Source organism: Mixophyes fleayi, chromosome 7 (genome assembly GCF_038048845.1).
Source record: "Mixophyes fleayi isolate aMixFle1 chromosome 7, aMixFle1.hap1, whole genome shotgun sequence".
Taxonomy (NCBI): Eukaryota; Metazoa; Chordata; class Amphibia; order Anura; family Limnodynastidae; genus Mixophyes; species Mixophyes fleayi.
In genome coordinates, this window is record NC_134408.1 from 125,751,558 (window position 1) to 125,777,845 (window position 26,288).

The 26,288-nt window shown below is 38.4% G+C and overlaps 1 protein-coding gene across 6 annotated transcripts in view; it reads left to right on the plus strand.

The window, feature by feature from the left end:
* Positions 1-26,041, plus strand: part of TLK1 (tousled like kinase 1) — a 227,892-nt gene extending 201,851 nt beyond the window's left edge. For 5 of the 6 annotated variants that reach the window (XM_075180660.1, XM_075180659.1, XM_075180658.1 and 2 more), the window contains 14 exons: positions 219-311; positions 6,359-6,469; positions 7,319-7,455; positions 9,816-10,004; positions 10,723-10,810; positions 14,479-14,576; positions 16,268-16,349; positions 18,164-18,255; positions 18,334-18,423; positions 20,514-20,683; positions 21,604-21,739; positions 22,857-22,968; positions 23,054-23,161; positions 24,096-26,041. In XM_075180660.1, the coding sequence (XP_075036761.1) occupies positions 219-311; positions 6,359-6,469; positions 7,319-7,455; positions 9,816-10,004; positions 10,723-10,810; positions 14,479-14,576; positions 16,268-16,349; positions 18,164-18,255; positions 18,334-18,423; positions 20,514-20,683; positions 21,604-21,739; positions 22,857-22,968; positions 23,054-23,161; positions 24,096-24,272 (1,683 nt within the window). In that variant the 3' untranslated portion in view covers positions 24,273-26,041. The remainder of the gene's footprint in view (positions 1-218; positions 312-6,358; positions 6,470-7,318; positions 7,456-9,815; positions 10,005-10,722; positions 10,811-14,478; positions 14,577-16,267; positions 16,350-18,163; positions 18,256-18,333; positions 18,424-20,513; positions 20,684-21,603; positions 21,740-22,856; positions 22,969-23,053; positions 23,162-24,095) is intronic. The other variant, XM_075180657.1, reaches the window with a different exon arrangement.
* Positions 26,042-26,288: the final 247 nt, after the last annotated feature.

The window sequence follows — 26,288 nt, forward strand, 5'->3', positions numbered from 1 at the left end:
CTTATGCCCAGTAGGATATTTGTCACATTAGGGAAGGGGGTGACCACCTCCCGAATTGTAGGAGTCCCAGACATTAGCACTCTGCTGTTTGCCAACAGAGGAGTGGTAAATTTACTGTTGAATATTTACTTTGGGAGGACATCCATTTTTATTTGGTTTGTTTTTTTTCTGTGAAATAGAAATCATTCTATACATATATATGTATACATTTCTTCTAGACGGATCTCACAATGCTGAAACTTGCTGCTCTAGAAAGTAATAAAAACCAAGATCTCGAAAAAAAAGAAGGCAGAATAGATGACTTGCTCAGGGTGAGTAACATTTTAGAATATTCCTGAAGAAAAAATGACACTGAGCAATTGTGCTTTTGTCATTCTCTACTGCTTTGGCACATTTGTGTATGTACAATAATGACGGTATGTACATATATATGGTACCATATTGTGTGGCTTGTTTCTAAAATTAAATTCTATATGGAAGGACCGGCCAAACAACTGAATGTCCTAAAGTTGCGTCATTTTATCATATCCATTTATAATTACCTTACTGATGGACAAAGGAGTGGTGAAGTATATTTTAAAGTCATGTAATGTCCTGTGTCTATGAATGAAGAAGCCCTGGGGGTATATTTACTAAACTGCAGTTTTGAAAAGTGGAGATGTTGCCTGTGGCAACCAATCAGATTGTCATTTTTTTTAGTGCATTCTATAAAATGACAGCTAGAATCTGATTGGTTGCTATAGACAACATCTCCACTTTTTTTAACTGGCGGTTTAGTAAACACACACCCTCTATCTTTTTTCACTCTTTAACTAGTTGTGTCCTAGAATAGTGGTACTCAAGCTTTCTTGTTTGTTTGTTTTTTAGCTAAGTATCTGAGCCTCTGAGCTAGTTCACAATATTGTAATGCTTATTACAATTGGGGGACCCTCCAAAGGGAAAAAAAAAAATATTCTTAAACTCTTAAGACCAAACTCTTAAGATGTCAAAAGGAAAATACTAGTCAGACTCTGTAGCAAACTAACATCCATTTGAAAGTCGATTTGAAATACATTTCTGCGTAAACAGATCTGTTGACTCAACCAAAGAAAGTAAATATATCTTTTACATCATTAAACATTTACAACATTCAACTTCTAAAGTGAAATTAAGAGACCAGTAGGGTTCACTTTTTAAGAAGTCTCTTTAGTGCAATAGTATAATGAGCTGTAAGCCTTATTTAATTAATAAAGCAAAGTGAGGATCGTGACAACAAATGAATTAATTTATAGTGAGATAAATCGTAGTTAACACTTTGTATCTTTCTATTAATAAGACCTAGTCTAACCATTTAATTTTACAGCAAAAACCCTGTAAATGTTCCCTGATGTTGTCGAAACATAATTAGATGTTTGTTGGGGTCCAATGCAAATATTTCTATGCGCTTGCAGATTACTTTGCTAATAGCTGTAGAAAAAATAGTTTCAACTATTGTTTAATTCCTGTTACATGAGTTACTTACGCAACACTGTGTATCCGACTATCACTTTACCTGTGTGATTCTGTGTCGGACAGTCTTGCCCCATGTAGATTTCCCTAACAGCCGTGTAAAACAATGTGTTGTTACTATTGGGTTTTATCATAGCACACAAGCTCTGCCCTTTTTTATGATGGTTTACCGCGGAGTCCTTGTAATGTCCTTGGCTGTTTCAGCCGCGTTCTGATTGCTTCTTTTAGAGGGTTAGCTACAATATCGGTTTTCATAGCAGTCTGTGCAGCTCATCCTGGGCTGCTATACTTCTCATAGAATAGTCCTACTATAAATAACCATCAGTGCATCTTCTATAAATAACTATTGCACAGATAAATAGGCAAGGAATTGACAGTAAATGTTAGCAATTTAGAGTCAGAGGATGACTTCAGAAGGCAGAGCAGGTTATTTTATTGGCTACTGCTGGTAGCACAATTAGTTTGCACAGATGAATCGTAATGTGTGATACAGCTGCTATATACAAAAGAACCACACATTCAAGGCAATTTCATTTTACTCTCACCAATTCAACACACATTTTAGTTTCCTGCCTGACATTAAGCATTTTTCCCCCTCATTATTGAAGTCTTGTTAGGTATTGCATTTTAAAGAACTCCACGAAAAGCTTGGCTAATCTGAATTTGGAGATTGGTGCTGTTGATTTTAACATTCTGGTTCATTGTTTCTTAGAAAAAAAACAAAAAAAAAACCAAAGTAGTAATGCACTATGGAAGCCTCCCTCTCTCATTTGAGCCTCTTCTTATGTATTTTTATTTGACAGGTAATACAATCTCACCTCGCTTGTTTGCTTAATTTAATAATCTGTTTCTTATTAGAGATTCATCGAGAGCCATTCTTGATAGGACAATTAAATTTAAAATATATATATTTATTAAACACCTTATGTTCCATTATACCGACTCAATATACATATCCACATAAGTGCCGTTTATTCAGAACACAGGGAAATCTTACTTTTTATTCCCCACTCACCTCAGTCTTGTTACAAGTTTTACTATAAACTACCTTATTGTGGAATTTTAATTCTGCTTCTCATATTTAGAAATGTCTTTTCAGGGTTAAATTACTAAAAGTTATTTAGGTTAAATGTGACAGGCTTTTTTTTAACAAATTAAAATCTTTATCAAACGATAATTGAAACCAATTTGAAATAAGATTTAGTGAGCTACTTGTAGTAGAGTTTTTCTTTTGAAGGCCTTATCGTCTCTTACCTATCCATCTGACAGAGTTCTTTTTGTCCCTATTGGGATTGCTGTATTATCTGGAAATGAAGGGGCACTTAAAACTCATCTGTTCCTCAAAGCCTACCAGCCTTCCACCTAACCATCTCCCTGCTCGGTCTCCTCTCTTCCCCTGTACTCGCTACTCCTGCACGTGATTTCCTCCACTGACTCCCTTTGTGCCCTCCCTTTAGGATGTAAGCTCCTACGAGCAGGGTCCTCTTCCCTCCTGCCTCTATTCTTCTCATCCAACGTCACTGTACCAGCTGTGCTTGGAACTATTGGAGTCTTGGTTTTACTCATTTATTGTTCTGTACGGTCTTACCCTGTATGGTCAGCTGTTTGTACTGTGTACGGAGCTGCAGAAATCTTGTGACGCATTATAAATAAAGGATAATACCTGTTTCTGATCTGATTGTGCATACTTCAGATCTCTTTCTAAAAAAAGAGGGTGTTTGGTGTGGAACCTGCGTGAATTGAGAATTAACTGTATTGCGTAAAGTAGATAGTGGTTTAGGTTTTTCTTTAGATCCTGCACAGTCCTTCTCTTCTCCCGATGCCTCATATGTTCTAAAAGGAAGGTGGCTCCATTCCTTCCCCTTGTAAGGTTGAGGGGTGTTTTTTATTGAAAAAAAAATCATGTTAATCATGTTTCTTATTCCAGGCATTGTTTAAAAGCATTCTTCATTTTGGTGACTTACTAAGTTTATTTCACCTTCTTGCTCTGTTATCGTTATTATCATTATTTTGTAAAACTTCCTGTGGTTGGTCTCAATGACCTTTTCCTCAATTTTATTAATTTTTTTTCCTATTACCATTATTAATTTCCTCTAAGTTCCCTTACTTTTGATTACAATCTAAATTAAGTTCCCTCTGTCTCTTAAGATGTGTGTGTGTATATGTATATAAAGAATATATATATTTATATATTTATATATATATATATATATATATATATATATATATATATATATATATATATATATATATATATATATATATATGTCTAGTGGCGTGTGTTAGTCTGTGTGTGGAAAATATAAAACCAAGCTGCAGCGCCACCTGCTGGGCAGCGTTATACACTGGCCTACTAAATTCATAGTGTGTGTGGAAAAAAAATTCAGAAAGGGCTGAAATTTGGTATACTAACATGTTTTTAATTTGTTAATTTAATTTGTTAATTGTTAAAAGTGTTTATAAAGATTTAAAAAAAATATATATATATTTCTTGAAGGAGAAGTGACAGTTGGGAGTGGTTGGTGGTTGCCGGGGGTGACAGTGGGGAGTGGTTGGTGGTTGAGGCCTGGGCTATGGCCCAAATGCATGACAAGAACCTTTTTAACACCTTAAGTAGCTTGATTTGACTAGAATGCATGAGTATCATGCACGGGTTAACTTGTGTGTGTGTGTGTGTATGTATATGTGTATATATATGTGTGTGTGTGTGTGTATATATATATATATATATATATATATATATATATATATATATATATATATATATATATATATATATATATATATATATATATATATATATATATATATATATATATATATATATATATATATATATATAAATATATAAATTTCACTGCAGGGTATTGATCTTAATATGCTTACTACATAGTGCCTTGTCCACTATCCTGGGAGTGTCTTGGGCCGTCTCCCTCTATAGCTGACCGCTCTCCTGCTGTATGTGCAAGAGGCAGAGAGAGGGCACCGCACATAAATAACACTCTCAATATGACCCTGTTTTGTATTTACTAACTGCACAATCCACATAGCACTATGTAATAAGGCAAACATATAACATCAGAGGACCTTCTTGTGACAGGCTCTTTTTAATGCTTATTTTTCAGTAGAGATCATTAAGATATTGGCCTCCCATATATCCCAGTTTTCCCAAGTGTTCGCTCTATTTTGCCATCACAAATCTTTATCTCAGATTGCTTTTTACCCCATAATTGAATTTAACAGGATAAGTAGGAATATTTTCATTGAATTGTTTTACTTTATTTGCCACTAAAAATGAAGTGTTGGGTGGACTTCATGGCAGGACAAACCTAAGGGCTTTATGGATGTCCATTGATTTAATTTCAAATTTCTAAGAACTCTCAAGTTATGATAAGAGGTCTCTCCTAAGGCTGGCATAAATGCAGCAAGTGTTCATGTTTTAGAAGGAATGATTGGCTTTACACTTGTTAGGTTACGTCGTACACATTGCGATTCCAATTTATTTATTTTTAAATTGATTAGACTATTGCTTGTCACCTTACAATATCATTAGACTTTTGCTGCATGACTTGTTTGTACATTTCAAAGAACTTCAACTGAACCATTTCAGATTAACAGTTTACATACGATATGTAGAGATCTGAATCGATTTGGAAATACTGTAATCTATTGCCGCCCACAAATGTTTTGAATTTACTTACAATTCCATTAAAAGATTGTATTGTAACATATATGGCCATCTTTAATGATCCAATGCTACTGGGCCGTCTTAGCCCCGGGCATAGCGGTGCACTGGGACCCTATAAGTAATAATTGTACAGTATAATAAGTACATGTACGTTCATTTCATCAAGGTGAAGTTATGCATTCGTTAATTGAAGTTATGCTGCAAGATCGCATGTTTAGAGAACAGCTGCTACTGAGGTGATTAGTCCACCTAAACGGTTTAATAAAGAGGGTTTGAAGATTCTGAATAAATCTCCAGCAATAATATACTGAAAAGATTGCAAGCCTATGTGGACCCCTATGCTTGTGGGGCCCCCGGGCAACTGCCCAGCGTGCCATCTGTCTGCTACTACCACTTGCTGTTTTAAACATATAATATTCATGGGAATGTGGAGAGTAGCCCCTACAACACCTTTGTGTAATCTATTATGATTTAGTGTAATCCACCTAAAACAAAATGACTAGCCAAGCAGTTGTAATGAATATGGCTGAGATGTCACTTATGCCAGTAAAATTCATGAACTGGTTTCAATTATACCATTTCAACACACCGTCATGCCCCTGCATACCTCATCAAGGTTCTTAAACAGGTTGTGCCAGGTTATCTATCTACAATGTATATTTGCCCCAACTGGGACTGGTCTAATTTTCTTGTTCATATCTAACAATGACAGCTGTTTATGTCTGCTCCAGCCGGACCAGTTAGAATATTGTGTGAATATGTGTGAAGAAAAATATAAATATAAATGACGTTCTGAAAGGAAAAACAAAAAAAAAATGATTTCATTGCTCAGGGCTCTTCATTCTTACCTCAGTTTTGTGGTGACATCACAAACAGTGACAGATTCAATTGGCCGCGATGTTCCTGAGGAACATTCCGTAGTGGACGTGGTGAGATGTAGGAGTAATGTAAGTGCTTGGAGGAGGACTGAGTAATTGCCTAGTGTTTAATGACACTGAGGTTGATGATGAGCCACTATAATCAATTTGTTGCACTTCCTGTGAAAAGAATTAAATTGGACACATTTCTGGCATGGACTTCCCAGGTGTGGTAATGATATAATTACAAAGTAAATTAGACTGCCCTGAAAGCTGCTATGTATAACGTTGTTTTAAGGGTTTTTATCCCTCTTTTTCATTGCAGACAAACTGTGACCTTCGCCGACAGATAGACGAACAGCAAAAAATTCTCGAAAAATACAAAGAGAGATTGAATAAATGTATTTCAATGAGCAAAAAACTTCTTATTGAAAAGGTGAGTTCTGATGACTACAGATATAACTCTTTGTAAGCCATAAAGACTCCTTACCTAAAGCCCAGTATAGAAACATAGAATTACTTGTATGTTTATGTACCAGTTGACCGAATTGCATCTTGTGTTTTTGATTGGTAAACCATGGATGTGTACCATTTTATAAATAACATTTAAATAACAAATACAATTGTAATTTACACCCCTTTCCCCACAAATAACAGAATTGGAAGGTCTGATGCTACTGGTGAGGTTTCCTGAATTGTGTGCTACCCTGACATGAGACCCCACAGTACTGCTAGTTGTGGGTAGAACTATTTGTATCTCCTATTGTGATTTGTGTTGAGGGCATCTAGGTGTGTTGTGAGGTATAGAAACACAATACCTGCATCAAAACTTTAGTAGTGGGTTTCATTATCATTGTAGTCTACAAGGGTACCACCGTGTTATTACAAAACAAGGCACACCTGAAATCTGTAGTAGGTGATTAAAAGAAAAATATAGGAAATTGATTCATGAATGTAAACAGGTGCACACTTCATAAAACTACAAATTTGTATTAAAGTGCCCCCATCACTTACATATAGTGGTCTAGCTCTGTGTTTAGAACTAATGTCGTAGAGAATACAGCCAACACAGAGATCCAATATGACTGCCCCCACTATATGTAGCTGTTGGACACCCTTTAAACATTTTCAAATATTAAGTCCCTCAAAGTTGAGTACAGTTACTTTATGGTACATCATTTCTTGTTGCTGTATTATTATTAGATGGATGGGGTTGTCTTGCTGTTGGACATCGGGGTAAATTTTGTGCCAAACACCAATGGGATGTTTTGCTTGTTTAATGCAGAGCACTCAGGAGAAACTGGCAAGCAGAGAGAAGAGCATGCAGGACCGATTGCGGCTGGGACATTTCACCACCGTCCGGCATGGGGCCTCCTTTACTGAACAGTGGACAGATGGATTTGCTTTTCAAAACCTTGTCAAGTTAGTCTTTTGTTATGGAATTCTAGAATTGTCGCTCAGGTGCCAAATGATGATGTGTTTCTTACTGGCAGACGATCAGCTAAGGAAGGTTTACTGGGCCCCTCTAGGGCTCTCAGCAAGAAACAATCATATTCAAATTATGTTTCACTGAGGTTCTGGAAGCCTGTATTTTAAGTAATTTTTTTTTGGGCGTGAAAATCCAGTGTATTTTCTATTTTTCAAACCATTTATACATTCACAACACAAACAGAAAAGCATCAGCTATTGCCCATATGCAAGCAGCTGTTTAAAGCAAAACAAGGTATTTGTACCAATTCACTGTCTAACTATACAAACCCTAGCTAACATAAACACATTTATTAAGTATTGACGTGTCAGTCTAATGACCATATCCTCTAGCTGTAAACCAAAGAGGCATATGTTAGGTGAATATAGCGGCACCTCCACCCCAATTTTATTAATTGAAGTAGAGTTATAGAAATCTTGTTACATCCACCAGAATATCTGTTGAATATTTTGTAACTTTGTGTATAGATATATCACTTGGCTCCAAATGCAAGTTTACTGCATAACAGCAGTTGTTAAATTTACATATTATGAGATGCATATATAAAACTTTTATGTCGTACATTATCTATTTTTAAAGACGTCCTGAAGACTCTGGGCTGTTTGTTTTAAATGCCTCATTTACCGCTGGGTTAACTGAGCACAGCTTAGGAATCATTGATGGTTATGCTGAAACAAATGGTCTAACAGTTTTTTTAAAAAAATAATAATACATAAATAAATATGCATAACTGATTAATAATAGTTGGGCTATTGACCTGTCATGTTTTCTTAAAACCCATATGCACTGATCGTCTGTTTCTGCAAGGCATAAAATGATTGCTGTGCAGAGTTTGCACATGAATGAACATGGCGTTTTAAAGTGGAATGACTAGTGCTTCTGTGTACCCAGGGCCTAAACACGCAGGGCTTAGCATGAACTACACAGCCATGTTTTGGTCTCTTCCCCCACAATCCCCTTTCCTCCTCAAGTGCCTCCTGTTAGTTTTATTAAAGTTAGATAATCCCCTCACTACATAGCAATACTGATGATAAAAGTCATAGCACAAATGGAGCTACTTCTCTGTTCATCCTTACTATAGTGTACCTATACACAGATGTGCCATTTTACGTGCTGAACCAATATTCAGCCTATCGCATTATTGGATACTACTGGCCTTACTGAGGTGTATTGTGCTTTAGTGATGCCTCAACTTCTTAGTTAATTAATGGGCTGCACTCTCCTAAATATAATTGTTTCAGTCTAAAGAATGGCTGCATGCACTGTTGGTAGTTGAGAAGTAGACTTTAATATGGGTGAGAAATATGCTGCCACCACCTACATGTGAATGGAGCTTATCGGGTGACCTATTTATATACGCTGTGTCCCCCCTTTTTCCTTTCACTGACTATTCCATCATGGAATACTTACACAATGGGGGGTATTCAATTGTTGCTTTTAACGCGCTAAAACAAAAAAAAACGAGCGCTCTAAAAATATTAGCGTTAATACGGTAATTACTCGCTAAATTTCATCTCGCAGCTCCCTGAGCTGCGAGATGAAATTCAGCGAGTAAACTACCGTATTAACGGTATTTACGCGCATATTACCGTATAAACTGTAATATTTTTCGAGCGCTCGGTTTTTTTGTTTTAGCGCGTTAAAAGCAACAATTGAATACCCCCCAATGAGTCATGTGACATAAGTGTGTGTGGGAGTTCTTCAGCTGGCCACACACAGTGAGACACACAAGGTAGTAGTGACTGGTTGGTAGTGACGTAAGTCCAATCAAGTTAGAACTGTATTGCGCATCTTGATTTTCAGGATATATTTTATTTTACACACACGCACAATATACGTTTCAGACTGTTGGATTGCCCCACAAATAGCAGTCACTCCTATATAGACCCACATTTGTGCACTCAAAAGCATCTGATGGGAATTTGTCTAATTGGTGCGGTATTAAACCTGTTAAAGGAGGTTAAGGAGGATAATATTTTATATCATTGAAATACAATGAAGACTGAATAAAGTTGGCATTTCTGTAAAATGCTAGAATAATCTAGGCATTTTAGTAAGTAGATGTTAATTGTGACTGGTCCTCTTCAAATCATACAGGAGGGTGGAATAGGCCAAGTTTTTTCCCCTTCAAAGTCTTCCATTAAATAGACCCAGTGAATGACACATGCAGCAGAGAGAACAAACAATACGTGTATTTGTTGCCTGGAAACAGAATTCAGGGCATATTTATTTCAAGGCGTTCTCGGTGTATTATTTATTCAGGTATATGCTTATATCTGCTGCTGTTTTGCAGGCAGCAGGAATGGGTGAATCAGCAAAGAGAAGACATTGAGCGACAAAGAAAACTGCTAGCCAAGCGGAAACCCCCGTCTACCAACAATGCCCAGACCCCGTCCGCCAATTCTGAACCAAAGCAGAGGAAAAACAAAGCTGTCAATGGGGCAGAAAATGACCCCTTTGTGAAACCTAGTTTACCCCAGTTGTAAGTTGCTGCTTATCAATACCTTTCGTTGATTACAGGTATCTCACATTTTTGGGATGCTGATGTAAATGTATTTGTAATGATATAAGCGGTGTTCATATATTCAGTATATTTACATTAGAAATTACCACTGCTTTGTAGTTTATTCCAGGGATTGTCTTCTTAAATGTAAAATTGTTTGCGCCGCTACCTTCACTCCCTTTTTCTTTCATTGTTTTAAATAACGACTTCTAACTTTCCTTGAGCTGGAGCAGGGACTAGTTAGTGAGGTCATTTTATTCCTTTCCAAGAACTTTATGGTCCAATATCCTTAAAAATGATTAAATGTCATCTGTAAACTATGTGTGGACTGTGGATGGCTCCTGTGCTATTGCTACAGGAAAATAGCGATTAAAGAACAACTTTACCTTTAATGGAAGGTCTGTTAATGGATTATTCTCCCAAAGTATAGCAAATAGGGGGGAGGGCAGTTATACGGCAAGTTCACCCATAGCTGTACAGAAGAGCTCTATTGACGGCTATGTGGTGTGCTTGTATTGCAGTGTCACTGCAGGGAAAACCAGCATGATATTGAGCAGTATTTGCTGTACATGATAAGCAGAGTTAATTATGGAAAACTCCACTAAAGGTTGAGATGTCCTTTTAAGCCTGGTCATCAGAAATGTAAAATTATTAAGACTGATATTATAAATATTAACGCTGCATTGTTGTCTCATAGATTTGTTCATTGCTCACTCAGGTTAACCCCTGCTGAATACCATGAGCAGGAAGAAATTTTTAAGCTTCGACTTGGACATTTGAAAAAGGTACGCCTGCCAATGTTTTATAACGTTCCTATTGCATGCACCAAGCAAAATCCATAAATGGTATTCAGAACAATGACTGCTGATTTAGTTTCCTTCTGTTGCCTGTTGAATCAGTCAGCGGCTAAATTGATTTGGGTACCTGAGGAAGCTGTTTTCCTTTGCAGACAACAATAGGGCTGATTAACCCATTTTTGGGGACAATAAATGTTACTTGTCAAAATCAGTTTGTTTTCTAAAGTGTACCCTCTGCTAAAAAAAACAAAAAAAAACCGGCTGGGTTGCATGGTGTAATGGATTTCTAGAGCAGCTTTTCCAACTTTTAACCATTCAGCTACCAAAATGCACAGGTTCAAATGATATCTTGGCAAAGATACAGAGTGTGTCATCAGTGTCCTGTGTATCTCAAAAACACAGGTGTAGTGCCTGGTAACTATATGTCTAGCGCATAAATATCATTTATATATTTCTCTCTTTACATTTGTGCCAGTGTTTAGCGCCCTTTTGTATTGCACACGGCTTTGCACATAGCTTAAACATATAACATTTAATGCCACACGTTGTTTGGGGAACAAGGGTTTATAATGTTACGATGAGTCCACTAGCATGAACAACTGAGATTAGTCTTTAATTTCATGCCGTCACTAGCTACAATGACTCTAAAGGTTGTTTCACCCCACAGTGACTAAACACTGCTCTTGCAGCTAGAAAAATACAGTGTTCATAAAAGCTGAATCACTCTAGTGAGATACTTATTTTGGTTTGCTAGGGCTTTTCAGGTCTTTAGTGTTGCAATAGAAATGTATCTCACTTCACTGAATTTGTCTTACTTAGATTTTTTTTGGGCCACATATAATTTTTTTTATCCAGGAAAGCACCATTGAGCAAGCTCATTTAGAAGGTGGACCTATAAAGTCAATCAACAATGCATATAATATGTTAGTCAAGTAGACATTGGATGCAAGAGTACAGTAGTACAGCTGCACCTGTCATAGGATGAATAAAAATGAATTGTTAATAAAACATATAATACAACAACATTCATGCTTAAGTAAAGTCATTAAAGGAGACAAGTTAAAGTGGATGCTAGAAGCAGCGTAGGGTGTCCTTGTAGTCTATTTCTTTTGCATCTGGGGGACACAACTATCTTGAGGAGCTCTTCCCCTCTACCAACCCTACTGCTACTCTGTTTTTACTTAAGTGTATAAAGAGTTGAGCTGTTCTTATAGAGCCCTGTTTAGGTATTTACCTTATTTGCATGTATTGTTCATGTCAGGTGCTGCGATCGCAGCATTGTGCCTATCGCACTCCCGTGCAGGAGTGTGTGAGTGCTTAGGTGCACAGGAGAAGATGATGCCTTCATGGCATCTTACCCCTTTCCCAGGGTCCCCAGGTAGTGGAATTGGGCTTCAGTGAGGAGTTCTTGGTGCAGAAGTCATTCTGTACCAGCAGGGAGCATCTAGGAAATGCCGCGCTAAACAGTGCTGGCTAAAGTCGAACACTGTTTAGCGTGGCATTTCCAAAATAGGTGCCGCTACTGGAGTCGGACTATACCATTCATCCCCTGCTCACATGAGTGCTCAGGTTGATGTATGGAGCGGCACTCCCTAGCTCTGAAAGAGATATTTGAATTAGTTAACTTGAACCTCTGGACTGCCACTAGGAGTACTGGGCTCATAGGGACCTGTGGTTTAGACATGAGGCTCCATGTACTCCTGGTCCTGCACATGGTCCTTGAAAAAGCTCTAGTTGCCAGGTGAGTGCTTCTCCCAAACCTGGAATGCAGTTACTGAGTCCAAGAAATCTTTGGACCACGAGTCCAAGTTCGGCCCTGTTGAGATATCAGGTAATCAACATTGACCTAGACAATCTACTTCTCGGGCCCACTTGATGCAGATTTACCTACACAGGACAGCTCAGCTACTGAAATCGCACAGAGGGATTTTGAATTATCAAGTTATTACCTGGTTCCAAATCAGACCATGGTATTTCTGGGTCTAATCTTTGACATCCGATAGCAGAGGGACTTTCTTCCAGGTTTTGGAGAGGAGAATTCTGTCCCTCAAACATCCTTCAGTTCTGCTATACATGAAGTTGATGGGAAAGATAGTCTCCACAGTCAATGTGATGCAGTATGCTAGGTTCCACTCTCGGATGTTTTAGCTGAATGTCTTGTGAGATAGTAGAGGTCCACCTTCGGTTGGATTCTCAGCTCATTTCACTGTTCCTAGAGACGTGCCTGTGTCTCTGGTGGTGGTTGAGAGAAGACCGTTTGAACAAGGGTCACCCATTTTCCATTCTCTGCTGGACCATTGTTACCACAGACACCAGTCTTTAGGGATAGGGATGGTATCATTACACTTTCACTTGCAGGGTCTTTAGTCCAGGGACGAAGCCAAGCTCCCTATCAACATTCTGGCGCTCAGAGCAGTGATGAACACTCTGCCAGTCACGGTCAGTCCTGCATCCATGTTTAGTCGGCGGCGTATATATCCCAGTGGTGGAGAAATGGGTGGCCAATTTTCTGAGCAGGCTCTCCATTCTCCTGGGAGAGTGGTCTGTTGGCCTAAAGGATAGGTCAGCAGGAGGTGGACATGATGGTTTCCTGGTACACCAACAAGTTGTCCATGTTCTCCTTCAGGGCCAGGGGTCAGTTGGCAGCTCTAGCTGATGCCATGAAGGTACCTTTTGAACTTCAGGCTGGTCTATGTCTTCCATCTAATTCCAATGCTCCCTTGAGTCATGAAGAAGGCCAGTTGCAGTCATCTTCATGACTCCAAATTGGCCACGGACAGCCTGGTACGCTGATTTCAAAGGATGGTAGTACGCCCTGGTTGGTGACATCCTTTGTGGGACCTTATGTCACAGGATCTTGAGAGCCAAAGGTTTGTCCGAGTTATTCAGAATAATTTGAAATCCCAAAAAATCGTCTGCACGCAGCTATTTTAGGATTTGGAAGGATTTGGTTTGGTGCAAACGCTTCATGGAATTTTATCTTTTAATTCGGCCCTTCAGCTTCCTCCGTTTAACCATTGAAGACATTTGGCTTGAACAACTTGACTTGGAAAATAACTTTTCTTTTAGCCATTTCTTTGGCTAGACAATTGTACACCAGATAGGATGCAGGAGAAAAGACAGTTTTGTCCTTTCCGTTAAATCCATTCCTCCAACTGCATCTGGAGAACACTCCCATTACAGTGTCCAGTTGTTTGGACTTTGTGTTTGGTTATTTTTCTCATGTTACCCTATGCTTTGAGGATTTGCAAATTGTAATCTGTGGACCAGTGATGTTGGGAGAGGGGGAGCTTCAGTTTCAGAAAGGTTAACCTTTAAGTGCCCAACTCCTGCACCCTTACCACAACCCCAAGGTAGCAGTATCACCCAGATGGATTTAACAATAAGTACAGAAATCCTCTGTTTGCATGTTTAACACCTAATGAAATATCACATATTATGCACATTTATTTATGAAAAATAATTTGCAGTGAATTGATATTGAATTAATCACATTTTCCTTGGATAGATTTGGAGCGGAAGGTCAATTGTTCTTCCTTTCCCATACGCCATACCTTATTCCATAACGATTACTTGTTAGGAAAAATGTCTAAATCCTTTCCATAACGTAGTAACCATGTCCGTCAATATAATGTAGCAATTTTTCATTCATGCAGGAAGAAGCAGAAATACAGGCAGAGTTGGAACGTTTGGAAAGAGTTCGAAATCTTCATATACGAGAGCTGAAAAGAATTAACAATGAAGATAATTCACAGTAAGGATACATAGGTGTATTTGTTAAGTAAAACGTTTTGGGTTTTTTTCGTGGAGTCTTTATAAACTAGAGCACCTCCAAATCTGTATTTGAATTTCCCTATAATGTCTAAAAATGTGCACCTGTCAAGTACCAGAAGGTAGAAGTATTATACATTTCATATTAAGTAATTTTAAACTGTTTTGGAAGACACGACCTGTAAATGAGTTGGACTGGAATCGGACCTGTTTCTGAATTCAGACCAAGTAATGCTGGCCACGTTATCACAGGGTGGGCACTACAATCATTATTAAACATGCTGTTAAATGTGGTCAGGACATGAGGAATATCAGCTTGTACAGTCATCTTCCCCCTACGCTAAATGCTCAGTGACCCCGGAAATGACCCAGCTGATTTTCTCTGGCACAAATTTATTAATAATAATAAAATAATTCATTATTATATTATTTAGCGCCACCGTTCCACAGCGCTGTACATAAAACATTTATGAATCCCATCAGTCCTTGGCCCATTTAGCTTACAATATAAATTTCCTCACATAACACACAAACACTAAGGGGAAGTTCCAATTAGGCGCAAGTTGCTGCTGCACTTGTCTCTGTTTCCCTCGTGTTCCATAAACATGGGATTTTAGTAACATCTCTCCTGCGAGGTGTCATCGCGGCATCTCGCAGTCACTTAAATTCCCCCCTAAAGGTCCATTTTGGTCATTTTGTTAAAGGAATATACCAACACAAGTTAACCCGTGCATGATACTCATGCATTCTAGTCAAATCAAGCTACTTAAGGTGTTAAAAAGGTTCTTGTCATGCATTTGGGCCATAGCCCAGGCCTCAACCACCAACCACTCCCCACTGTCACCCCCGGCAACCACCAACCACTCCCCACTGTCACTTCTCCTTCAAGAAATATATATATATTTTTTAAAAATCTTTATAAACACTTTTAACAATTAACAAATTAAATTAACAAATTAAAAACATCTTAGTATACCAAATTTCAGCCCTTTCTGAATTTTTTTTCCCCACACACACAAAGAATTTAGTAGGTCAGTGTATAACTCCGCCCAGCAGGTGGCGCTGCAGCTTGGTTTTATTTTTTCCACAGACAGACTAACACACGCCACTAGACATTTATATATTAGATGTTAGAGACCCGTAGGGTCATATTTATAATTGATGCTCCTTGCCTAGTTTGATGTTTTGTTAGATATATACAATAGTTGAGTTTATATAATAGTTCCTTGAAAGTAATGATTCTCTGTTTAGAGGACTCCTCATTATATTGAATTAGTGATCCAAAATGGGTATTTAATCTAAATTACAAATATCACCCTCTTAGTATCTACTATATTTTGACATTAAAATGAAACACAAAGTGAACCACTCCTTTAATTAAGACGTTCTGAGATATTCCTTATGGGTTGAAATCAAATGGGATTGTTTTCCAGTTTCTGTAGGGAAATCTGAATATAGTATTTTGGGTTTTTAGTTAAATGAACTATTGCACTGCAATTCCATGTGACTATCAACTCACTAATTCATTTTATTTATGGTAACCAAAGAATAATGGTTTCCGCACATCTCTGTACAATGTTTTTTCTGTCATTTTGAGCTTTTCTGTGAATGTACATTGTTATACGTCACATTGTTTTAAAATGTTGTGTTAAATGTAGCATGCATATTTTTCAGATTTAAAGATCACCCAACATTGAACGAGCGCTATTTATTACTGCATCTACTAGGTCGAGGTGGTTTTAGTGAAGTGTACAAGGTAAAGATGATTTTCATTCCGTGCCATTCATATTAAGCATGTCTTTTATGGTATCACATTGAGAATTTGTAGTTTCCACGGCCCTGTTCTTTAGTTAATGGCATTACTAGTATTGTGCTCTGTTATTAGGAGCTGTTAAAATCAACATTGGTACACCAGAATGTCTACACACCTCTTTTCAAGAAAGGGTATAGTTCGGTTTATATACCTATTTTTTGCCTTTACTATGAAGCTATGAGGTGCGGCCTGTTTTGTGCATTGGCTACTGTTTATACGGCTGTCCATTGTTTAACAAGTAAAGTTGAGGGCAACTGCGTGGGAAATGACATCTTATAACTAAATAAATAATAATTATTTTGCTCCTTGTGATTGAAGATGCTGGCAGGCTATGGGAGCAGTTTGGTCGAGTCTGAGGCTAAATGCAAAAACAAGTTTTTGTTTAGAGGTACAAGAAATTTGAACAAACTGCTTTCGGGAGGTGCAAGAGCCATATAATATTTTTGGACTGCTAAGCTGCTTGATTTTTGTATGTTCTCCGATGTGGCATTGATTGCGTCAATGCCATTCCTTTCAGATATATTTTATGTGGGAAAGGGCTTTTATATGTTCACCTAAGCCGGCTTATCAAAACCTTAAAATGAACAAACATGAAATAAAGACAGCTCTGATTTACTCTTGCCCTTTATCACTTACTTAAGTCTTAAATGAGTGTACAGTGCTCAGTATTTTAGGAGACCAATTGAAAAGTTTTGAATAATCAAGTCCACAAGTGATGATAGCCAGTACTTTGAGTTGATGGATTTTTTTTTTTTTAAACTCTTTATTTGTTACAAGAGGAAACAACATAGAATGGATTTTTATTTTTGTTGACATGCTCATTCCTATCGTAGATCATTGTTCCCCCCCCAGCACCTATTTCCTTGGTGCTCCACCCGGTACTTTTTACTTGCCACAGAGTCCTATTATAATAGAATAAACCATTGTTTCTCCTGTTAGAACAGGCACTATGTGAGCACTACAGCCAGCAGTGGGTATGAAGTACCCACTGACCACCAGTCTGACCAGTCCTGGCAGGTGTGGGCAATAACCTCTAACATTTTTCAATATTGCAAAATAGTACAACTACTATCACCCGGCTGTATCTTAATGCCACCCAGCTGGCAAAATTTTCTTGGGAGAACACTGTAGATTGTAAACCACAAAATGTTCCGCATTGTGGGGATGTCATGCCAGAGGTACCTTGTTTTTCCAGAAAGCTCCTTCTGCAACATGTACTTGTACCTGTGGAATATTGAACTTCTCAGTGAGCAGAACACTCTGCTCACTATAAGGTTGCAGTATTGGTTGGACAGCTGTCCCCGCTTGTCTTCTTGACTGCAGGATCAACCGCACACTGAGCAGTGTTTACTTTAAACTCCTGAAGGCATAACCATGAGTTGCAGATGGAGGCGAATATTCTCTGAAATAACTTCTGCTAGTTTAGTGAGTGGCATTAATCCTCGCCCAACCTCCCCAAACAGGAACATTTTTTACAATTCTCCTTTAATATGTATAGCCCTATGACTTGTTCCCAAGCATTATGAATAAAGTTGTAAGTTACAGGCGTTCTGCAAGTACTGTAGATGTTTCAGCAGAATCTGGAATCTGTAAGTTGCTGTAGACTCATAAAAGTTCCATATGCTGTAACTAAATGAAAGAATTGTGTGACTGCAACATTATATTGCTTAATGAATTTTCCATTTATACACTTTATTTGCTGAAATAACTTTTTATGATTGGAGTTCAAACTTTGTGCTATTAAATGTTTGTTTCAGGCTTTTGATCTCTATGAACAAAGATACGCTGCTGTGAAAATTCACCAGCTCAACAAGAGCTGGAGAGACGAGAAGAAGGAAAATTACCACAAGTAAATACATCTATGCCCTTTCATAATAAAACCTGCCGCTCAACTGTGCAGCCATATTAACCCACCTGTTTGTTTTAGGCATGCCTGCAGAGAGTATAGAATACACAAAGAACTCGATCACCCACGAATAGTTAAACTTTATGATTACTTTTCCCTGGATACAGATACGTAAGTATGATCACCTCTGTTCTTTCTAATGTGTTTGTCTTTAGATAATGTTGTCAATCTTACATGAAAGTATTTGGTGTAAAATTAATGAAAGACAAAATTTGAATTCGTATGCGTTTCTGCTTTTACCAACCACTATAGTTGACATTTGTTGTGATTAATGCCACTGTGAATTCCATACAACCTTTCTGATTTGAAAATGTAGACATTTAGTACGTGCCTCCAATCAGTCCATGTGACACCCCTTATCCGCCCAGAAACATTATCATAATACTGTTGGGAAAGCATGTGCCTTTGAGTAAAGCCATGATATTAAACAGAGTTGTTCTTGCCAGCTCACCTCAGTCTGGACCTGATTGAATTCTGTTCATCATTTACAAAATAATGATTTTGTTACACTTCACTCTGGCATCTGTCTACGTTCTCAGCTTCGTAAACCTGTATATTTTCTGAAGGATTTGTACGCAAAAGAGCAATGGTTGGTGACTAGCGGTCTATTAGTTTTGTGGAATTACTTCCTGAACTTATGAGGCAGGCAGGTCTGGACAGGACAATCGACCACAAAACATTACTCATACTAGTCACTTCTGCACTGCTGTCTAGGCCAGATGTGGTCTTAATTTATTAGCATGAGTGAAGGAGCAGCATTTTTTTTTTTTATTGATTTAATGATTGATATATCAATCAATGTAATGGTGGAGATTTTGGTGACACTAGATCTTAGTAAGTTCTCTGACCTTTGTTTGCTATACAGAATGCAAATAAATGACACTGGGGATCCCCTAAGTCAAGGGTGGCCAACCAGCCAGAGTCCAAAGCCAAATAATATCTGTAGGTACTGCAAAGAGCCAACTTTACCTTTTACATATGTGTGCATATACATGTACCTAGTATAAACATAAGTATACATACCGTACACACATACATTGAAAATTTAACATAGTTTACAATATCTTGCTAAGCAGAAAACGAAAATATCCAACATTGCCAAAATGTTCAGAATAATCATACAATCAGCACAACTCTGCATAGCTCTTCACTGCTGTGTCCAGTGAAGGAGGGTTGAAAGGGCTACTTATACTGTTTTCACAGTAGCTCACATTGCTTCTGCATCCACAATCCCTCTGACCTCTTTAAATGCCCATTGGACCTCCCCACATGCCCCTTACATATACATCAACCTCCCCCTGTGTCATCAGATCTCTCCATATACCATCAGTTCTACCCACATGTCTCAGAAATGCCTGTCAGATATTCCCACAGGCCCATCAACCTACCCAATTGCCAACAGACCTCCCCACAAGTCCCATACATGCCATTATACCTCTCCACATGCCATCAGACCTCCCTAAGTGCCACCAGATCAACCCACATTCCTCATACATGCCATCAGACCTCTCCACATACTCAATACATGCTATTTAAACCTTCCCACATTCCTACAGACCTACACACATTTCATCAAATCTCCCTACATGCCCATCAGCCTCTTCTCATGCCATCAGATCTCACATGCCCCTTACAGGAGCCACATTTCAACGCTCAAAGAGCCACATATGGCTGTAGAGCCACAAGTTGGCCACTGCTGCCTTAAGTCTTCAAGTCCCTACACAGTGCAGGGTTTCCTGGATTTAATGAAGTTATAGGTTGATCGATATATTCCGCCTCCTCCGATGAGACAACTTCTGTAAACATGAGATTCTAAAACCCTGTCTCGTTGTGGTGCCTGAGAAGGAGCTCAGGTAGGGATTTACTGTACATCCTGTTCCGTTGTAGAATCTGGTATATAAACTATATATCATGCAGTACATCTACAACGTATTAAAAAGTTATTTTTCCCACATTATATGCTAGAATTTTGTTAGATTTCCACAGATGAAGGGGTAGTGTTATCAAACCTAAGAAAGGAAAAGTGGATATTTTGCCCATAGCAACCAATCAGATTCTAGCTATTCTGTATCTAGTACATTTCTAGAATTTGGTTGCTATGGGCAGGACATCCACTTTCGTTTTTAGGTTTGATAACTCTACCCCTAATTCTATAACAGCAGAATAATATATGTAGTAATTTCAGTTTCTCAATTTTTCAGGTTTTGTACAGTGCTAGAATACTGTGAAGGCAACGACCTTGACTTTTACCTAAAACAACACAAGTTGATGTCTGAAAAAGAAGCCAGGTCTATTGTAATGCAAATAGTGAATGCACTACGTTATCTCAATGAGATCAAACCTCCGATCATCCATTATGATCTCAAACCAGGTAGGTTGAACAACATGCGGAGGAAAAGCACTAACTAGTTCTAGCCTGGCTTTGTGTTAAATGTGGAAATGTTTTCCCTATTATAGCTAGGGATTAATCCTGTACCTGTAAATGTACTTTTATGTTAAAAGGAAAGTATCCATTTTAATTGTTGTCAGCCTTTATTATTGCAGTGTGAGGTTACTAGCTATTTATAAAAATATAGATATTGTACAAGGTTGGGCTCCATGACATAAGCGTGTAAGTAGGGAGACTTGGTAGTGTGTGAATCTATTCGCTCTCTCCTTACAGGCAGGGACAGGGTATTTTTAAAAATTGCTATTAATCTGGCAGGGAAAATAGTTGCAGTGCAAACAGGCTTTAAAACAGTTGATTCTAAAGCTTCATATCTCTAAGTAAAAGTTTGACAGGCAGGATTTGTTTTACATTTTACCATAATATAAATCTATCTAGAATCTTGCATCTTTTTCAATCTGCTGCCCTCTTGTGGTTGATTTAGGTTTTAGTTTGTCCAACTCATGGAGCAAACTGGCCAGAGACCAGCATTGAGCATTGTGCGTATGAAAGTGAGTGCATCTATCATCTCTGCTTTGAGTACCCTCTTATGGCTAGCGCCAGGCCTGGGCGGTCGCACTGGCAGCGGTATTGGCTAGTAAACTGTCTCCATCTTGCAGAAGAGGGGAGGATAATAAAGGATGTGGGGGTAATTGCAGGAGAACATTACAGTTCTGCATTGAGATATGTATGATGGCGAAACAAAGACCTTCACACAGGGAGATTTCACATTTTCCATCCGCTACATCCCCTGCTGCCTATTAGAAGAACAGGAGCTGTGTATAGCAATGTTGGACTCGCCACATAAGCCGGTTACTCGTCTTGCAGAAGGGCTGCATCTCAATCATGTGTATTTGTTTCTACAGGAAACATTCTTCTGGTGGATGGTACAGCGTGTGGAGAGATCAAAATCACAGACTTTGGTTTATCCAAAATAATGGATGACGACAGCTATGGTGTGGATGGAATGGACTTGACATCACAAGGGGCTGGAACATACTGGTAAATATTATAATATTATATTGTCAGGCCAAGGCTTACAATGTGTAAGCCTATAGTTCAATATGATTGAAAACTTCTTGCTGTGTGGATGTTCACTACATTTATTTATTTTCAAAGTCGCTGGGTCTCAATTTAGAGCTGGCCGCAAAATACCTGACCGTAGGCAAAATCCTACGACTGCAGAATTGCGGTTTGACATACATATTCTGAGTTGCACGTATCTTAAAGTGTGTGTGACTTAAAATCCAGCATATAGGTGAACGCTCTTTGTCCTCCTGCTTTAGTGGTGACCAGCCCAGGTTACAGCACTGGTACTAGTTACTCTTTCTGGACAATCTGCAAACTGTAAAGATAAATGGTGATGCTGTCATTATAGGCCATGGCTAACTTAAGTGCTTGCTAGCCTTCAAACATGTACGTACCACAACTGTAATGAATTTACACATTCACGTCCCCAATTTGCCTTCCCAGGGGTAAGGGAAAAGGGGCTGTAAGTGCAAGTTACCTGCAAACATTCATTCGGTCAGCAAATACGGCAAAGTACAACGTTACATGTCGCAGTTGGTCTTGTGTCCAACTGTAAATGAGGCCCAGTATGTGAACACACTAGAACATTTTCTACGTCTTGTTTATTTCTTTTGAATGTTCATCTTTGCCATTGCCCTTCAAAAGGTCCATGATAACATAGGCAAATTCACTTTTCTGGGGTCTACTTAAACATCGCTTATGTGAAGGATACTCTTGCCTCTCTTTGGTCTCTTGGTGATGAAAACATGGACTTGACACAATTTTAAAGACCATCTGATGCCTTAATCCCAAAACAATTTACAATTTTTTTGAGGAGCAATGTAACCTCCAGAGGTGTGCTTCCAGGAACCCATGAACTACGATATACCTCCCCTTTATTACCAATTCGTAATAACCCCACAAAGAGATGCATGTCTGTAATCCTTTCCTTCATCGTATAAGTGCTAATTAAGTTGCTCTTTACAACTGGCTGTTTGGAAAGAAGGATAGGTTGTTGTGAGAGAGTTGGTGGGTCTTAAATGAGAAATGTTTAATATATATAATTTTTTTGTAAATCGTAAATGTGCTAATGTGGTCTGGAATCCTGCAGGTATTTACCACCTGAGTGCTTTGTGGTGGGCAAGGAGCCACCAAAGATTTCAAATAAAGTGGATGTATGGTCGGTCGGAGTGATCTTTTTCCAGTGTCTTTATGGCAGAAAGGTATGGCAAGAAATGTTGGCTCATCCTGTTCTAACCACTAACCACATAAATTAAATACTTAATAAATAAACCATTTACTTTACAGCCTTTCGGCCACAATCAATCCCAGCAAGACATCTTACAAGAAAATACCATATTAAAAGCCACGGATGTTCAATTTCCTGTCAAGCCTGTTGTAAGCAATGAAGCAAAGGTAAATATATGAAACAATTAGTAGGCTGTCATCTCTGTTAATGTTTTTCCCGAATCACATAGAGTTGCAGATGCACTGATCTGTACCAGACAAAGCACTGCAAGCTATGCCTGATTTGTAGCGCTGGTCGGCAATTAGGTCTGATCTCTCCATATATGTGGGCCCAGAATTACTGGATTTCATTCCTAAAAAATTATCTGAACAACAAATCAGTATTGGGCATGTGCCAAAATATGTTTAACTGCTGACATGCGAACAGGTGATCCGGCTGGCTTCCCCAAGCACCAGACAGCCAGATCTGCATGTAGCCAAATTGGAACACAGGTCCTGTTCTTGGGCCTGAATGACAGGATAATTATGTGTGTTACCAGCATAAAGTGCATTAGTTTTGTTGCTCAGAAATGATTTAAATAACTTCCTGTAATACCACTGATGGGTGTCGTCATGTTTCCCAACCCTCTGTTGCCCTCCGTTCTTCCACATTACCTGTAGGATGCTGAAGTGGCTTATATGGAGATAGACTATTCCAGCCACTAGAACACTTAATCTGATCCTCAACATATTGTATGAACTGGGGCGTCAGCCCAATCACTTTAAACTTCCTGGAGGACTTTTTACAAAACTATAAAAAAACAAAACTGGGATTTCAACAATAGGAAACCGTCTGTTCTGCTAGTTGGTTGGAGAGCTCACATACAAGCACTGCATAATTGCTCTGTAGACTGGCTTAAACATGTACTGTGACTTAGAAGTCTTACTGCAGTAGGGTGACACAGACTGTGGGTTATGCTTTACCCCTAGAAGGCAGGGCTCTGGCAAAATGACTGACTCCTACTTCTCCTTGTAGCCCATGTTCCTCCTCAGTTCTTTATCCCATGCCCTGCATGGTGGGTGGTTTTTATTTGTATATTATTTGATATATTCTTTCCTGCAGGCATTCATAAGACGGTGTTTAGCCTACCGCAAAGAGGACAGGTTTGATGTCCACCAGCTGGCCAGTGACCCATACCTTCTCCCTCACATGAGAAGATCCAATTCTTCAGGAAACCTGCACATGTCTGGGCTCGTGGCCCCTCCCACCACGCCTACGTCAAGCATCATTTCATATTGATACTCAAATCAAGGCTGGCATGTTTTATTTGTTCACTAGCTTTCAGGTGCAAAATTTAGTTTAAAGACAAAACAAAGATTTGAGTAGGTTTTTTTTTTTTGTTTTTTTACCCTCAACCAAGGATGTGTTTGAAGACTTTTGTGTGTTTTGGGGGAATCTATCTCCTTAGTGTTATTTGTATGATGAGCGAAGATGAGACTGTGAAAAATATATTCCCTTTGACTGTATTGTTGGACGTTGGCCTCAATGTGCTATTAAAAGCCATTTTCAAGCTACTGGGAATGACCTGGACTGTGCTTCTCTTTTAAGTCTCCTGCCCAAGTGTAATATTATAGGTTAGGGGCCAGTGTCAAGATGGACAAGAGCGTGCACGTGAAAGCAGGTTCGTTCACTGTTCACCAAGGAGGAAGAAAGTCGTTGTTGTTTTTTTGGGTTTTTTTTTCTTTCCTTTTTTTTTTTTCCATTAGAGGGGACTTTGTAAATATTCTTTGTAATACTAAAACACAATTGGTTGATACTGGAGAGTGTTAGCAGGAAGGGTGTTTTTCATTATTTACAAAATAAACGAATCTAAATCCATGCTTAAAATTATGGACTTGCGTAAGGGAACACGCGCTGCCCAGAGTCTCAAATACCTGTCATTGAAACCAAAGCTAAAAGAGAGAGTGGGGTCTTCACGATTTGTGTTCATTACGGCATCTTTTTTTTTTTTTTTTTTTTTATGTTCACATTTTTTCAGGGTAAATGCTTTGAGTTGCGCACACACTTTCTGGATTTTAGTTGTCACATTCTGCATCATTCCACCTCTTCTTGCGTCTCTTTGTTTGTTCATTGTGTACATATACCACAAACAGTAGGTACCAAATGCTTTCAAAACGTCATGTAAAATGTTCTATGCAGGATAATGAGAAATTCCCTTCTAGTGCTGGTGTATATTGCTGTACAGATGTCCTTTTCATGTATCCATGTCTTTTCAGCAGTTTTATTTCCCTGTACAAAGGTTTAAACGTATGGCTTTTTCTATCGCTTTCTTTTATGTTTTGTTTTAATTTTCCTGGATGGCGCTTTCATTTGCTGCTAAATAACTTCTCGTTTTGCAAAACGATAGAAATTGCTTTGGTTGAAGAGGCAAATCAAACCGCTTTAGCACCTGGACTGTTCATTAACAAGCATGTGTAGAGCATATACAGTACTGTAAACCTGTCTCCACTTTCTTAACTGTGGCATGTTGATGACATACTAAGGAGGATCTGTTTGGCAATTTTACTTATTTGAAAGTTCCTCCACACAGGGGCCTGTCAGTGTAAAATAACACGTACATATTTCTCTTGGCTTAAACTGGTGTTAGAGCACAACAGACTTTTTTTTATTTTCTATTGACCTAGTAGGCTAGAAACTCTTTTCTAGAATGCTATCTTTCTTTATTGCACAAATACACGGAGACCCTTCAATACAAGTGTAGGCAACAGTGCTTTGTGTTGCAATAAACTGTTAATCTCTGTAGCATTCAAGGGATTAGTCCTCTGTCACATTCAGAATGTTTCAAATGCAAATGTGTAATTTTGTTCATGTTACAGAAAGAGAGGCCGTATTAACACAGATTACCATTTAATATTGTACAGTTAACCGTGGCTCTTGTTTCCAATGTTGCAAGCGATTTTCATTTGTTTCATTGTACATAAATATACATTAACTGTCTCTTTAAGATGCTGCTGAAATTGTAGAGAATGTAGCCAAAACAGTAATAAATAAGAAAGTTGACATTTCAACCATGCTTTCTTTTTGTTATGTTTATTAAAGTTATTCTTACCTGAACAAAATTAGTTGCTTAATTGTGCTTAGTACATACATGGGCATTATATATAGATAGATATGTGTATATTATATTCAGTAGGTTTTGCATTGTTTCTCTGTTTAGGCTCTGAGCAAATTTAAGAGTGATTATCTGTTACCCATAAGCCTCTACTGCCTTGACGCACCCTACCACCAGACACATTCCAAAGCTGTTGTATTGTG